The 17,544-nt window shown below is 37.1% G+C and overlaps 1 protein-coding gene across 2 annotated transcripts in view; it reads right to left on the bottom strand.

Moving 5' to 3' along the window:
* Nucleotides 1–14,574, bottom strand: part of LOC150110047 (acetoacetyl-CoA synthetase-like) — a 515,069-nt gene extending 500,495 nt beyond the window's left edge. For both annotated transcript variants that reach the window (XR_016548138.1, XM_090390896.1), the window contains exons 1-2: nt 14,407–14,574; nt 4,308–4,443 (exon numbers count right to left, since the gene is read on the bottom strand). Coding sequence is in view for 1 of the 2 variants with exons in the window: in XM_090390896.1 (XP_090247022.1) it covers nt 4,308–4,425 (118 nt within the window). In the remaining variant the exon portion in view is untranslated. The remainder of the gene's footprint in view (nt 1–4,307; nt 4,444–14,406) is intronic.
* Between the last annotated feature and the right edge of the window lie 2,970 nt (nt 14,575–17,544).

Here is a 17,544-nt window from a genome sequence, read left to right as displayed (position 1 = left end):
CACTTGGATAAAGGATTAAATCAATTATATAATTTTTTTTGTATCTTTAACTTATAGTGGAGGTTGAATATTTTTATAAACTTTGGATGGTTAGATCTGGGAATGAACTAGTCCAAAACTCAGGAACAGAAAAATTTTGCATAGTAGAAGGTAATAACAGCAGTTGGTAGAATGGAGGTATTCAGGTATACACTGGTTAGTATTTTCTTCTGTTGTTGTTAAGGTTTTTGAAAAACTGGTTTCGAAACGGCTCATGTACAGAATTAGACAGATGAGTATAATATTATTTATGAAGATCAGCATGGATTTATTAAGGGGCATTCTTGTTTTAATAATCTGGTGGCCTTTCCTAATGTAGTAATAATCACAATGGATTATAGAGGAAGCCATGCGCTGTCTTTTTTTTTATTTTTATTTGGCAAAGGCATTTATAGGGTGCTACATGATAAGTTGATATTTAAGTCACATCATATAGGTTGAGATATTGGAGTAGGGGATTAGATTGGAAATTGGCTATCTAATAGATATTAGAGAGTTGTGTATGGGGGAAGAACAGTATAAAGAAGAAGGAAGGTTACAAGTGTAGTTTCACAGGGTTCGGCAATGGCACCATTGCTGTTTAACCTATATGTCAATGATATTGTCACTGAATTACAAGGAGATATTCAACTATTTTCAGATGATATGATGCTTGGGAGGGTTATTAGTAACAGTGGTGGAGTTATGGCTCTTCAGGATGATTTGAATAAACTGGAAAGGTAAGCAAATGATATGTCTTGGACATTTTTCCCACTTACTTAGACTATAATAAATTTAGTATAATATCCAAGTGTAAGCAAAGTTTGTGCCTGAAGTATCTTCTAGACTGAGGCAACTCATGTTAAAGGTGGACCAAGCTCTCATCACTTCTAATCTCAGTATCTCGCATAATGCAAAGCACATTTCCTTGCGGACATGTATAATGCTATGCATTAAGGGAAGGGCCACTACCCAGACCAGTTTCTACCATTATTGAATGTTCAAGCACAGGTCAAACTCCAAAAACTCAGCGTTGTTCGCCTCAGTAACAGGCTCACCCTGCCACTGAGAACAACTCTCAGAACCGGTTGGCGCTACACAGTGGCAAACCCATCCTACCTGAGCAGAGCTGCTCATTTGCTCATATGTTATCTGAGGAATAATAGCAACAGCTGTGCTTCAGTTAACTTCACAGGCTACAGCATTGCCATTCATTACCCACCCAGGACCATGGTGACAATAACAGCTGAGCCTCAGTTAAAACTTGATGGGCTACAGCATTGCCATTCATCACCCAGGCTTCCAACCGGTTTCGACGTTTATTGAGGTCCTGTCAGTGGGAGCAAGAACCAGAAGTGGTGATACTAAGGCAGAAGCAATGGAGAAGTCATATTTACCTATAAGTTTCCAAAAGATGTACCACCTTATTATTAAATTACTCTAGATGTAGGGGAATATGTTGGACGTTTTTTCCCACTTGGTTAGACTATAATAAATTTAGTTTAATTCTTTATCTAAGTGTAAACAAACAAACTTTGTGCCTGAAGTGTCTTCAGGACTGAGGCAATTCGTGGTAAAGGTGGACCAAGCTCTCATCAATCCCAGTCTCAGTATCTCCCATAATGCAAAGCACATCTCCTTGCGGACATGTATAATGCTATGCATTAAGGGAAGGGCCACTACCCAGACTGGTTTTGACCTTATTGAATGTTCAAGCACAGGTCAAACTCCAAAAACTCAGCGTTGTTCGCCTCAGTAACAGGCTCACCCTGCCAGTGAGAAGAACTCTCAGAACCAATTGGCTCTACACCTTGGCAGGCTCACCCCACCACAGAGCAGAGTCGCTCATTTTCTTATATCTCATCTGAGGGGTAACAGCAACAGCCGAGCCTCAGTTAACTTCACAGGCTACAGCACTGCCATTCATTACCCCCCACCCAGGACCTGGGAGACAGCAACAGCCGAGCCTCAGTTAAAACTTCATGGGCTACAGCATTACCATTGATCACCCAAGCTACCAACCGGTTTCAACCTTTATTGAGGTCTCGTCAGTGGGAGCCAGACCCAGAAGCGGCGATAATAAGGCAGAAGCAATGGAAAAGTCATATTTATCTATACGAGTTGCCAAAAGTTGTACCACCTTATTATTAAATTACTCTGGATTTAGAGAAATATGTTGGACGTTTTTTTCCACTTGGTTAGACTATAATAAATTTAGTTTAATCCTTTATCCAAGTGTAAGCAAACAAAGTTTGTGCCTGAAGTATCTTCAGGACTAAGGCAACTTGTGGTAAAGGTGGACCAAGTTCTCATCACTCCTAGTCATTATCTCCCATAATGCAAAGCACATCTCCTTGCAGACATGTATAATGCTATGCATTAAGGGAAGGCATTAAGAATATAGTAAAACAAAAAACGATATACTCTCTTGTGGAGCTTCACTTGAATATTTATGCCTCTGCAGTTTGGAGTCATATAGAACCAGAACTCCACTCATTTCTACAAAAAAAAAAAAGTTCACACTATAAAAAGAATCATCAAAAGGTATTTCCTTTCTAGATGTACATATCCAGCATAAGCAAGATGGATCCATTTCCACTTCTATCTACCAAAACCAACTTTTACAGGTTATCATACTCAAAATACATCAGCCACCATCCATCTCAAAAAATATGACATCATAAAATCGCTAGAATCAAGAGCACACAAAATTTGTTCTTCCGTAGAACCTCTAAAACAAGAACTGGAAACTATCAGAGAATCAGCCTTACTTAATGTCTATAATCCAAGAATAACTCAAAAAATAATTAAACAGTCTCCTATACAGCAACGGAGACAAGAAGAAACACACTGGACTCCTATATCATATATTAGAGGGGGGGGGACTGAAAAGTTCTGATAAAGACCTAGAACAAAAATGACTGGTTTGTGCAACAAGGGAAGGCCTTTTGTCTCAAAGGATTGCAATAATGCAGCAGCACTGTAACAAGTATACAACACTTCATGAAGAATATGTAGAATAATGTGTAAGTTACATGGTTCTACCTCAATTCCTTCATAGTGATTACCAAACTTCTCAGTACACTCTCGTATTAAAAACATTGTTGAACGTGTGGTAAAATTTATGAAAAAATATAAACTCATCACTATCTATAAACCCATCAACCAAATTCATAACTTGCTATCTTCTCCAAAAGACAAACCCTCACCACTAACACTACCTGGTGTATATCACGTACCATGTTTGTGCAACTTGTCTTACTGTGAACAAACATGAAGCTCTCTCGATAAATGTGAAGATCTAGACCGCATCCAGCTTATCAAACCTCACAAATCTGGCTTGGCAAAAGATGGAACTGAAAACACTAGCCACAGGATCTAATGGGAAAACACCAAGCTGCTGCATAGATCCATATATAAACATGAACATTTATATAAAGAAAGTGCCGAAGTCCTACTTCATCGATCTAACCTCAATCATAATGACAGCCTCACTATTCCAAAAGTGTGGGAAATTGTATCCTCAACTGTATTAACACGTTCATTGCCAAGCTAAAAATTGGAATTTCGTGTGGCGGCCAAATTTTTTATATTTTTTTATTTAGTTAACGACGTCCACGCGATTTCGAGTGATCGGCCGCCCGGCGAGAACTAGCAACACGCGATATCGCGTGCTTGGCAATGAACGTGTTAAATAAATTTGTAATCTCTTATATTTTATTTTTAACGAATCTATTTTCATTTATTTTCAGTCCACTAGTTTTAACCCACAAATACACAACTGTATGCATAGAGAGATTCTAATTTAACGCATGCACTCTACTATTTCTTGATTCAAATTCCTTATTTTTTTCACTGTTTGTACTGATGATGTCTTATGATACATAGGACAAAATACATGCGTAATAAATTTAATTTTTACTGTTGTACATATATAGTTATTGATACTCCACAGGTCTCATTATACAAGCAAGGAATCATAAGACAGACTTTGGGTTGTCTAAGATGAATCTTCCTCGATGACTCCATGGAAGTCCGGAATAATAACAACAATAGTTGTTCCCTTCCCAGAAATACATGCTATGTATTTTTGAGAAGGGAACAACTAATTTTATCATAATTCTCTTTCTTGATGTAGTTCTGCTTATGGTTATTATAAAAGAAAACATACAAAATAGATGCATGCTTTCACTTTAGTAAGATCTTTATATAATGTTTACACAAAGTTTATATTTATGCCATATCATAACTTAAAATTCTGTATTGTAAGCATGCAACCCATCACTTACCAAGAGATAAGCCATATTTGGCATTGACAAGTTTTCGAAATTTTTCCAGATTTGATTGCTTATTGTCTTTCGGTTTCCAGATTGTGTGTGGTTGTTCGAGTATTTGTTGAAATTCCATAATGGATTCCTAAAAAAACTAGACCATAATATTAAAATACATTAAAAAACAAAACATATTAATATTTAAGTGAAATAATCAATAATTTAAATAAATTCAAGACAAATATAATAATTGGGACAGCATTAGCTAGAGAACAGAGATGAATAAATCTTCAATTAAGTTGTATTGTTAATTTATTTTTATTAATTAAATTTTAAGCTAGAAGCGAAGACTATATAAACATAATGAGTGTCAAATGTGTTCCATTTCAATCATGTCACTGACATATCACTTAGATATCCCAGTAGATAAACAATATCATATTGACAATTTCAACTATAGCTGATCTGAAAAGATTCTGTTCACCATGTTTTATCTCATTCCTGTTCACAATTATTAAGAAAAAAAAATGTGTTACCTTACTTTTCGGAAATCCCCTCATAGTAGTATTAGTATGTGACGTCTGTACATCAGTTATTATGTGTTGAATTTTTCTCAGATTTATTTGAAACTTTTACAAAAATTTGTTGAACCATTCCAGTTTTCAGTTCAACTATATTCGGAGCTAGAAAGAGACACTGTGTTGAAATTTTGTACTGCAATAACTCTCTGACTTAGAAGAATTCGAAGCCGTTGTCTGTGCAAGAAGTTGTCTGTGTTTCAGTTTTAGTTCCAACTGGATCACTTTTATCATAACATTATCATAAAGAAGTTTCAAAATGATATTAGTAATTCTGCTCTGGCTGGATGAAATTTAATGAAATTTTATAGTTAAGATCTATATTAAATTTGATTTCAATCTGACCATTGTTGTGAAAAAATTAGGTAGAATGAAATTTGTTGTCTAGAGATAAATCATTATGAACACAATAAAGCAGTAGCTATACTTACAGAAAATTTGTTCTAAAATACAAATTAATTATTATGTCTCAATAACTATTTACACATGTTGTCTGTATCTTAAGTAATGTTGGGTATTCCTACCAAACACTTTTAAGCAATAGTTCGCAAGAAAATTACTTTTCGATGAATTATGAAAAAAATCATCGGAAAAATTATTGATAAATTGTTTCTTTGATCAGTTGCATTTGTGAGTGACAAACTGTGCTTTGATGAATTGCCGTTCATTAAATTGTCATTCAATGAATTGTTTATTCGACAAATTGCTTTTTGATGAATTGCTGTTCAATGAATTGCCATTCAGCAAACTGTTTTTGGTGAATTTTCATGGAACCTAACGGATAATTACAATGCTGAAATGAATATCGACATGTAAGAATAAGGAAGTCATTGCCTCTTTACAAAGTTTTTGATATTGCATAGGTGATGCAGACATAAGAGGGTGTAAAGGAGAGTGTCAAAAATGAATGTAGACTATGGAATATAGATTATGAGGGAAAATTAAGAATTTGTGGACCATAAGCATTAACAAACAGGAGAAAGAGGGGGGAGGGAATATGATAGAGACATACAAAGTTCTGAAAGGGTCATAGAAGATATTAGTAGATGAAATTTTTCATTTTATGGAGGGCTGGGGGAGATGACAACAGGGCATTTCATTAAAGTTGAGAATAGATGCAGTCAAGAAAGAGATGAGAACTAAATTTTTCTCTCACAACCTGCAGCCTTTTGGCTGGAGAGCGGATACGCTCTCCAGCCAAAAGGCTGCGGGTTTGAATCCCGCCTTGGGCATAGATGTTTGTGATTGTCTGTGGAAATACTAGTGGTGGTGGTGGTCAGCGGTAGATGGCGTTGGTATAGTCAGTTGGTGGATTGAGTGGTCGAGACAGAGCTGTAGATCAGGTGCCCTTCCTCGATTAGTCTTTGGACTCCCTGGAGGTGCCAAATAATAATAATAATAGAATAGTGCATGATCAGAATGTCTTGCCTCTGGGGGTGGTGAGTTCATTTGTGTGAATGAATTCAAGAGAAGGTATCATAGATGACACGATTAATATGTGATCTTTCTCTCAATGAGTCTTTGACTCCCTGAAGTCTTTTGTATAATAAAAAATAATAATATATTATAATAAGTATAGTTGCTTTTATTATTATTATTAATAATCAGTCCAGGTCACTTATTTTATAAACAAATTCATTGTAATATACTGTTACATTATTTACAAAGGAACTTTATTCTGATACAATGAAAAATTCTTCGGTCCAAGAATTTTTTAAAGTAGCACGTACTCTGGCAGACTGGTTTGCCAAGTAGTTAGGTTATCCAATGTCCAATCAATAAGTTGCGGATTTAAATCTCATCATGGGCATGAATGTGTGTAATTGTCTTTAGGTAAGAGATGAATTTTATTGCCTGGTGTGAGACCCAGCCAAACTCACTGGAGACATGAAGCGGCTTAAAAAAATTCCATGTTTCGTCTTTAAAGCAGGATTTCCAGACTATGTAAAAATAAAAAAAAACTAAAGAAAAATACAAAAAAAATAATAATAATAAAAAGAAATTATTAGCCAACCCAGTACAAATGTATTACATATTATGGTAACAAAAACAAACAAAATTCTTTCATCGGTGCAAGTCATAAAAAAACAGTCACTTAAAAACATGAGTACCACTAGTCAGAAGGAAACATGCAGTTAAAAAATATGACTCTGGCTTCATTTCCATAGCTGCTTTTGGCCAGAGTATTATGTCTGTTAATTGCATGTTTCCTTCTGACCAGTGTGTCTGTATTTTTTTTTGAGGGGGGGGAATGAAAAGCCTCAGCTTTTCATCATGCATAGCATTTAAGATTGCGTTAATCTTAGATGGTATGATCACTCATACAGAATGGAAGAGCAAAGATTAGCAAAACAAGTGTTCGTTGTCAGTTTGGCAAGAAAAAGACCCAGAGAAGACAAAGATGTTGATGGATTGATAGAGTTAAAAGTGCCTTAAAAGATAGAAATATAAGATCTAATAATATTGAAATATTGATATATAACAGATTAATTTGGAGGCAAATTGTTGATTGGAAGTTAGTAATGGTGTAACTTTTTCATGTACTGCTATCATAATTATCCTGAATCTTCCTCCCCCCCCCTGAGGGTACATATTAGGAATTTGATGATGATGTTGATGGAGTTTATTATATTCGGGTAACTTGGAAGAGACCGCAACTTTTAAGGATCATTGTCATCCCTATCCCTTGCTCTACCATATGAACAAAAATCTCTCTCTCTTATATTTATTCAAGAAATACCACTCAGCAGCTTACATATTTGAGGGAATGTTGAGAGGCAGTTACAGAGTTGACACTGGGGAGTTTTTCACTTTGTGGAACAGTGGGAAGGAGAGATGACAAGGAGCCATCCCTGGCTGCTTGTCATCTCTCCTTCAAGAGCAAGAGAATGAGGAGTGGTTTCTTTGCATGGAGGGTAGTTGAACCATGGAATGCATTGCCTGATAGAGTGGTGAGAGCAAGAACGGTCAATGAGTTCAAAGAGTGGAATGATAGACTTTGTGTTTCCTAGGAAAGTCTTCCCATGATGAGTCTCTTGACTCCATGGAGGCCTGAATAATAATAATAATAATGATAATAATATTTCAATGTCTCTCTTTCATTTTCTGCGACTCTTCAAATTACATGCAAATTACAATTAATGATCCACAGCCCTTGAAACCTTATTCCCTGTAAACTCTTGGGACAAGATCTGAACATGCTAATTTTGTTGTGATTTGATCCCATACTTGAAATTATAACTAGCAAACCTTTACCTCATCTGATTCTATGTCCTCACTACTACAGCAATTTTTTAAGAATGCACAACACTTCATAAACAAAATTAAAAACATAACACTCGGCAAAGATGATTTATTAGTCAGTTTTGACGTTTCTGCCCTTTTCACAAATGTCCCAATCAGTGACATAATTCTTCTCCTACGTAGCACAAAGTGCTGAACCTTGTAAAATAATATACTGAATAGATGATCATTGTACATATGTAAATATTTGAAGAACAAAAAAAAATAATAAAAAAAATTATTATTAACATCTCCATGGTGTCAAGAGACCCATCACGGGAGGTCCACTGTTACACACATAGTTTACCATACCGCCCCTTAAATATGTTCACCCTCTCCGCACTCACCAAACTCTCGAGCAATGCATTCCAATCACTCACCACTCTCCATACAAAAAACCTGCTCCTCACCACCTTCCTCACACATTCCTTATACAGCTTCCAGGGATGACATCTTGTTCTCTCCCCATCTTCATCCACTCTACAAATACCCCCACATTAATCTGGTAATAACAGCTTATATGTTTCTATCATATCCCTCTCTTTTTTTTATATCCACCAATTTCTGCAAAATAATTTTCCCAATCTGTTTTCATATTCAACATCAGAGACCAGAAACCAAGCCAATCACCTCTAGACTTTTTCCAATACATCTTTCTGAAAACCAGGTGACCAAATCTGCGCACAACAATCCATATGTGGCCTGATCGAAGTCTTATACAAGAGAATCAATAACATTCTTACTTCTACAAGCCAGTGCCCTCTGCATCATTCCCATTATCTGCTGTGCTGTCCTCACAATTTTAGCAATATGTCCCCGAAATGTTAGGTCCTTGTCCACAATCACTCCCAAATCTCTCATCTCCTCTACCTCTTCCAAGATATTCCCACCGATTGTGTACTCTACATCCCATCTCTGCTTCTCAAATTTCAAACTCTTACACTTCGCAACATTGAATTGACATCCCCACTCATTTACCGATTAAGCCAATATATTCAAGTCCTCTTGCAAAGCCACAGCATCAGTCTACTCCTGATAGTTCTTCCGAACCTTGCATCATCTGCAAACAACTGCATATCACCATTCAGACCTCGGAAGAGGTCTGAATAGTGATATTTTGTATGTGATATATCATTCACATACAAAATAAACAACAATGGACTCAAAACAGACCCTTGTGGTCTGTTTTGAGTCCATTGTTGTTTATTTTGTACTAGTAACTTTCCTCTAGTAACTAGTAACTTTCCACTAGTAACTTTCCTCTTCTGGGATAACGCTTCTCCACAGACAACTCGTTGAAAACTATCAGACAGCAATCTCCAATCCAGCGTACTGCTATTGTTTAGCCCCATCTGTTCCAATTTAATTACCAGCTTGTCAAGTGGCAATTTATTGAGTTTAGAATGCCACAAATCGCTGTATCCAAGCCCTGGACAGCGTTTTAAACCAATGGCATGTGTTCCAGACGTTTGCTAAACATTCTTACTCTACCACGGAACATGAAGACAAATTTTTGGTTATTACAGCAAAACCTAATCAATACATCACGGGAAGTCAGCTTGCAAGTAGGCTCCATTCAAGCACAGGTACACAGATATCTCGATAAACAGTGACAAGACATACGTGACAAGTAGGACTATTCGCCCGAAAGTCTGTATAAGTCTGCGTCCCTTTATTCACAGCTCATTGTAGTGCGCGCTTCAGTGGTGTTGTATCCATAAAAAGTGGGAAAGACACCGATGGGGTAAACTATTCTTTACAGATGAGAGTCGCTTTAGTCTTTCCTCCGATTCTAGAACGATTCAGACCACACTTGATCTGGCGTGAAAGTGGTACTGCTTACCATTGCAAGAATGTTCTTGAAAGGGAGATATACGTGGTGCTGGGATAATGGTGTGGGGAGGCATTATGCTTATTGGATGCTTCGAGCTACAAGTGCTGGAAAGAGGACTATGACTGGTGAACGATGCAACGATATTCAAAGACCTGTTCAGTTGCTCCGTGGTGGTGTAGGCGAAGAATTCATTTTTATGAATCACTGCCAAACCACATCGTACATGAGCAGTGGAGATATTTTTGGAGACCGAGGATATTAATCGAATCGATTGGTTAGCACGCTTCCCAGATCTCAATCCACAGAACACGTTTGGGGTGTAATAGGAGAGGCATTAGAGCCTCCGTAGCTCAGTCGGTACAGACAAAGCTCTTTGGTCGGATAGACCTGGGTTCGATTCCCGTCCATGACGTGAGGAACCTTTATCTGGTCTCTTTCGATTAAAGATGAGTTTGCCGGTCTCATACGAAGGTAAAGGGCTTTTTCATCCGAAAATCCAGGTTTTGTTTTTCGTCTCTCAGAACATTCAAACCTGCCCCGTGAACAGACGCGATTTACAGTCATATACACACAAAAGTCCAAAGGGGCAGTTGAGGAACGGGGGGGGGGACCGCACACGAATAAATTAAAAAAAAAAAGGAAGGCGTATTGCTTCACGAATTTCGCCTCCAGAAAACAAGCAAGGCCTTATCCTTGCTCTGAAAGAGTGGGTCAGTTTGCCTCAAAAACTCCTGAATCACTTGGTGCTAAGCATGGTACGACGTTGTGAGAGCTACACCACAGTTCCGGATGGACTAATTCCATACAGAAATGCCTCTCCGCATAGTTTTCTGTAAGCACTGTACATTGATTCCTGAACTCCGTCCTTAGGAATTTGTAACTTTCACCAAAAACGTATTGCAGTTCAATTTGTACGAAATTTATAACACATTTTTTGTGTAATATAATTTATTAGTATGCTGGCAATAAATTTATGCTCATATTTGGCTGTAGGCATGAAAATGTTTTCATATACAGGTAAAAATGCAGTTTGTCCATAGCTTTTGGACACAGTGTAAAATCTAAATGGACACACACACACACACACACACACACACACACACACACACACACACACACACACACACACACACACACACACACACACACACACACACACACACACACACACACACACACACACGAGGGTGGTCTGAAAAGTTCTCGGCCTAACAATGAAAAAACGAATTTATAATTTCAAAATTATTTTTATTTTTCGACATAATCTCCGTTAAGATTAATACATTTATTCCAGCAATGCTCCAGCGCCATTATCCCGTCAATGTAGTGGTTCTCAGTAAGATCTGCAAAATACCCTTCTACAGCTGCAGTCATCTCTTGATTCGAAGAAAAACGCTGACCAGCGAAGAGGAGTTTTACTTTTGGGAAGAGATAGAAGTCAGAGGGAGCCAAATCTGGGATATAGGGTGGATGTTCCAACAATTCATAGTGCAGATCCCTTAATTTTCCCATTGCCAAAACACCTTCGTGGGCAGGTGCATTGTCCTGATGAAAAATGATTTTTTTCTTCTACAAACCGGGTCTTTTCTCACGACTTTTTTTTGTTTAGTCTGGTTAAAAGATCGGAATAATATTCCCCGATTATTGTTTTACCCTTTTCAAGGTAATTAATAAACAAAATGCCTTTAGCATCCCAAAATACCGATGCCATGACCCAGTGGCTCACTCAGGATTTAATCTTGGAGGGGGCCGAGCGCTCAGGATTTAACCTTTTGGGGGAGGCCGAGTTGAGTAGACGTTTTGCGAATACACACTACACATCGCATTCGACCTATAACTGAGCATCTGCAGTGATCGCTAATTCATAAGTATCACACAACATAAATAAAAAAATGAATTTTAATTGGGAAAAGATTTTTGGAAATTTTTCTAGTGTTTTTTTCCTTTTCTTTGGGGGGTGCCCGGGCCCCTTGGCCCTCCCCTCTGGGTGCGCCACTGCCATGACCTTTCCTGCTGATGGAACCGACTTTGTCTTCTTTGGCGCTGAACAACCAGCTTTTATCCACTGTTTTAACTGTTGTTTGGATTCTGGTGTGTAATGGTGAATCCAAGTCTCATCCATAGTAATAAATCGACGCACAAAATCAGTTTTATTCTTGTGAAAACGCTTCAAGCACTGTTCAGAGATTTTCACGGGAGTGCGTTTTTGATCTGCTATGAAAAAGCGCGGCACCCATCTAGCGCAAAGCTTTTTCATTTGCAATTCATGTAAAATATATCCTACACGTTCTTTTGAAATGCCTATAGCCTCAGCGATTTCACGCACTTTGACTCGCCGGTCATCCAATACCATATTGTGCACTTAATCAATGATTTCTGGTGTTGTTACACTTTTTGGACGACCTTCACGTGGGTCATTTTCAAGGCTGGTACGGCCACGTTTAAACTCGGCAGCCCATTTCTTAATTGTCGAAAACGAAGGAGAAGAGTACCCATAAACTTTTATGAACTTCGAATGAATTTCTTTTGGCGTTAAACCTTCTTTTACACAGAATTTTATAATCGCACGATACTGAATTTTATCCATTTCAAGGGATACACACAACACTTTTGCTTCAGACAGCTGTATAAAACTACTTGATTGAATGACTTGCAATTTCACATGGATACTTATGACAGATGTACCAACTAACTTGGAAAAAATAAATCGTGCCGATAGTGTTGCCATCTATGGTCTAGGCCGAGAACTTTTGAGACCACCCTCGTATATAAACAGAACTCTAGATTAGATGATCAATATCCTAAACTCTAAATCAATAGCTGAATTGTTGACCTTCATTTCAAACTTTTACAAAGACAAATTTAATCATATAAAAACATAAGAATTTAAGATAGAAAAAGGAGTTATATAGGGCTGTCCACTTTCACCGCACTTATTCAACATATACCTAGAGGGCATATGCAAGGAAATCTCTAATGAACCAGGGATAAATATAAATGGAAGAAACATCAACCACATAAAATACACAGATGATATAATAATCCTGACAGTATCCAATTTATAGTTAGAAAAAAAAAAAAAACAGCCCATCTTTTAAATGAAGCATGTAAAAACTTGGGAATGAAGATCAACAGCAAAAAGACCAAAATAATGAAAATAGGAAGAGAAGTTGAAAACATCTCAATAACCCTCGAGAATCAAACCCTAGAACAGGTAAAATCCTTTGTCTACTTAGAAAGCATTACACACACAATTTTGATAGCACTAAAACAGCAAAACACAGAATTAATATTGGATGGTCGAACATCAATAAATTAAACAAAATATGGAACAATAACAAACTCTTGAAACATCATAAAATTAAACTATGCAAAGCCATGATCATCCCTACAGCAACATTTGGAAGGAAGAAAAATAAACAAAACACACTGGACCGAACATAAAACTACAGAACAAGTAAAGCAGGATCTTAACTACCAGGACAACTTCACAGACATTATTCTTCAGCAACAGACCCGATGGTTCGGCCATGTTCAGAGAATGCCTCCTCACAGACCTCCAAACATTGTACTAAACAGAAGAATAGGATAGCAGCGTCCACTCGGAAAACCGAGGCAAAGTTGGCTCAGATCCTTAAAAGACAGATGTACCAACTAACTTGGAAAAAATAAATCGTGCCGATAAGAGGCAAATTCCCCAGCTTCATTACTGTGTTCGAGAACATAGTAATGAACCATTTGGACCGATGGTATACAAAGGGGGATTCAACCCGTCACCAGACGAATGAGATGAAGAAGAAGAACTTAGATGAAGTACCGCAATATAGCTTGTTTCATTTGTGTGTGTGTGTGTGTGGGCGCGCGTGCGTGAGTGCTCCAGATGAGCATCTTAACATCAAGGTTGAATGTCTTCCAATTAGTTTAATATTAAATCATTACATTACATTACACCAACTCTCCTGTAGTCAAAGACTCATCGACGGACGAATCTGGTTTCGTGTATTTCAAATTAAAATTATTATTTCAACACAGTAAGAGTTACGTGATTTTGTCATAAGGAATGCTGATCACCGTGTAACAGTGAATGAAATAAAATACTTTTTTTTTTTTTTTTTTTACAGAAGGAAGGAGAATGCAATTAAATGTTTAGTAGACCGAGATGCGCTGTGACAATCTTGCCGTTTTTATAAGTCTTTATAATTTGCCGACTGGATGATCTCTAGATTCGCAACATTTTACAAGTAGTTCTCTAAATGTGTTAAATCTAACATCTAATTCTAAACTATTCTGTATTCTCTTTCTTTTTCTCATTATCTCTCTCCACCCACCCCCACACACTTTTATTTTTCGACTGATCGGAACTAGAAATTCCTGGAATAGTCATAAAATATAAAGAAATATAATGAAACAGAATAAAACTTACCTGTAGAATTTTCTTTTAAATATTTAAAGGGATACGATTGAGCATTAATGAGTACTGTGCAACAGATTTGGGATGCTTTTAGTTGGATACTTTTGCTTTCATGCTCTAAGCCACTGTTAATATACTTATCTAAGTGTTATCATCTTGAATCATAAACCACTATTGCTGATAGCCTTGACTTTTGGTCGCTTTGTATATTCTGAAATCTGAACTCCTCTATAAAGGTTTGAAAAGTCGACCTTACAACAGTCTTGGTTAAATGAGAGAAGTGCAATATTTTTGGCCTTCATTCTGCACGATTTCGCAAGAGGCGTAATATAAATAATATCTATCTAAATCTATCTAAAACATAGTTGATATTAACTCGCCGATGCTCAGTGGGGCAGGGGCGGGGGGGGGGAACAAAACAGAGAAGAGTTATGTACTTGCTCCCTAATATTACCAGGTCGAAATGCAATACATTTTTATAAATTTTCACTGATCTTTCAGTGAAATTTCGGGAATTTTTTGGCTCCGTGCTTTGTGAGAGGTGTGATCAAAAATTTTCATATTTACAGTCAACTAAAAACTGAAAAAGGTTATCTGTCTAGATGGTAGATAATTACGTTAGAATGCAGTCCGAAGACATAAAACTAAAAGAAATAAAATACACAATAATAATAATAATAATAATAATAATAATAATAATAATAATAAAAGGACTTGTGTAATCCTCTGGAAATAGCATTTGCATCCATAGCATCAGGCTGGCAGACAAAAGACCATTCTAATTCCAATCTAATCGCCGACTAGAAAACTTTTGTAAGCCTTTCTTCGACTGGTTCCAGAGTTATTCCACCTACTGCATGACAAACAGAAGTTTGCTCCAGGAAATTCTAGTTTTAAATTCCGAAACTCAAGAAAATCGACCGGAGAACTCACATCAGACAGTAATATTATGTTACGGTTAGGGACCACGAGATGACGGAAGTTGATCTTCCTTTCAGATGTCAATTAAAACAATGATAATCTTGGGCCAGCTGTCAGTGACTGGTGATGGCTTACCACTCGTCAAAAGTTAGGGCTAAAGAGGCCTTTCATACTTCTTTCGGAGAATAAAAGGCATTAGGGGATTTATTTTATTTATACATAATAGAAATGAATAAATAATTTTTCGACCTGGTTCGCTGAGTTGTTAGTGGTTGTGATTGTCTTTTTGATGATATGTGAATTTCATCGTCCATTGTGAGAGTATTGCTTCGCTTAATGGAGGCCAGAAGTGGCTTGAAAAGGTTCTTTGTTTAGTTTCAAGAGCAGTATTTCCAGATTATGTAAAAATAAAAAATAAATAAATAACCAAATTAAAGACTATGATGAGATCATTAACCTCTCCCTGATATTATTTAGCTTACTATACGATTACAACCTTTTGTATATCTGAGTTACATAAAAAAATAATAAAACAGCTTATTACTACTACTTTTTATACATCTCTGCAATACGAAAATTACAAAGTTAAAGAAAAAAGAATAAAAATAAATCCGCCAGCACCTTTTCATTTACGAGATGAAGCAAGTAGGTGTAGCATTCTTTTTTTAGTAAGCTTTAACTTTTGGAAATTGGTAAGTAGCCGGTCTACATCCTTAGTCGTGAAACCAGCAATTCAATTCATGGCTATAGATGATTAGCAAGTTTACAGAAGACTAGAGTAAATCAGATAGTTGCCACCATTAGATGTTTCTTAGCCTAAATAGTGTTATAGTCTGCTACCATTAGTAATTTTATTCAATTTTTCTCAGTAGTTAGATTTAAAACCCAAGATTACGAGGAGAAAAATTAGTTATTAATTAGTTATTATAATTAATCAATCATAAGACCTAGAAAAAATTCCATTGGTCGGGAGCCAGAATCGAACCTAGATATCCCCCCCTCCTCCCATCAATCGAATGAGTTACTACGATGCTAAGTAGGCATAAACTTCAAAGGCAAGTTTCGCATCAAGCAGAAATACATAAGAAAGAAAGAAGGAAATAACAAAAAATGAAGACCAACACTTATTATGAGATAAGATGTATGGAAATGATGATACAATTTAAAAGTTTCAGGATTTTTTCACCAAGCAAAAAGTAAACTGGTTGGAAAATACACAGACAATTATATTGGTGTCATAGCTGCAGTTGCTACGCTCCTCTTGTAAACAATATTACTATTACTATTACTATTATTACAGGCAACTCCAGGGAGTCATTAGACTCATCGAGGGAGGCCCCAAATCATATTCATCACAACTATTCGACATTCATACAGTATCTATCATACCTCGCCTTAAACTCATTCACTGTCACAGCATCCACCACAGACTCAGGGAGCGCATTCCACTCATTCACTACTCTAAAAGTAAAGAACCCAGCTCTAACACCTTTACTAACCACACTTTTGCCCAGTTTCCATGGATGTCCCCTAGTCTTCCCACAACCAGCCCTGTTCTCAAAAATATCTTCTGAATTAATTTTATAGAAACCCTTCAGTAATTTGAATGCCTCAATCATATCTCCCCTCCTCCGCCTATCAACCAATTTTTACAACCCACAAATCCTCAACCTGTTCTCATACGGTTCATTCCACAGACCTGCTATCATCTTGGTCACTCGCCTCTGGATCCTCTCCACCTCCTCCCCATCAAGAAGAAACCTAGGCGACCAAATCTGAGCACAGTAGTCGAGATGGGGTCTTATCAAGGCTCGGTACAGAGGAACAATAACTGCTTGTCTCTGCTTGTCAACGTATTCTTCAGCAACCAAGTGATTTGATGAGCTGATTTGGCCACTTTTGCAATGTGTCCCCTAAATTTCAATTCCTTATCCACCAACACTCCTAAATCTCGTGGCTCATCAATTTCCTGGAGCACGGTTCCACCAATGCAGTAAACGGCCGCCAATCTTTTCACCCCAAAATGCATAACCTTACATTTTACCACATTAAATTGACATCCATTCTCCTTAGCCCAGACCTCCAATCTATCCAAATCATCCTGCAAAATTTTGACGTCATCTGCATTCACTATTGCCCTACCCAACTTCGCATCATCCGCAAACAAATGAAGTGTTCCTCTCAGATCCTTTCCTATATCATTTATGAACAAATTAAACAGCAGTGGTC

Source organism: Typopeltis vanoorti, chromosome 1, assembly GCF_054136105.1.
Source record: "Typopeltis vanoorti isolate ZY-2024b chromosome 1, IOZ_Tvanoo_1.0, whole genome shotgun sequence".
In the NCBI taxonomy this organism is placed as follows: Eukaryota; Metazoa; Arthropoda; class Arachnida; order Uropygi; family Thelyphonidae; genus Typopeltis; species Typopeltis vanoorti.
This window is presented reverse-complemented; position numbering and strand designations above follow the sequence as displayed.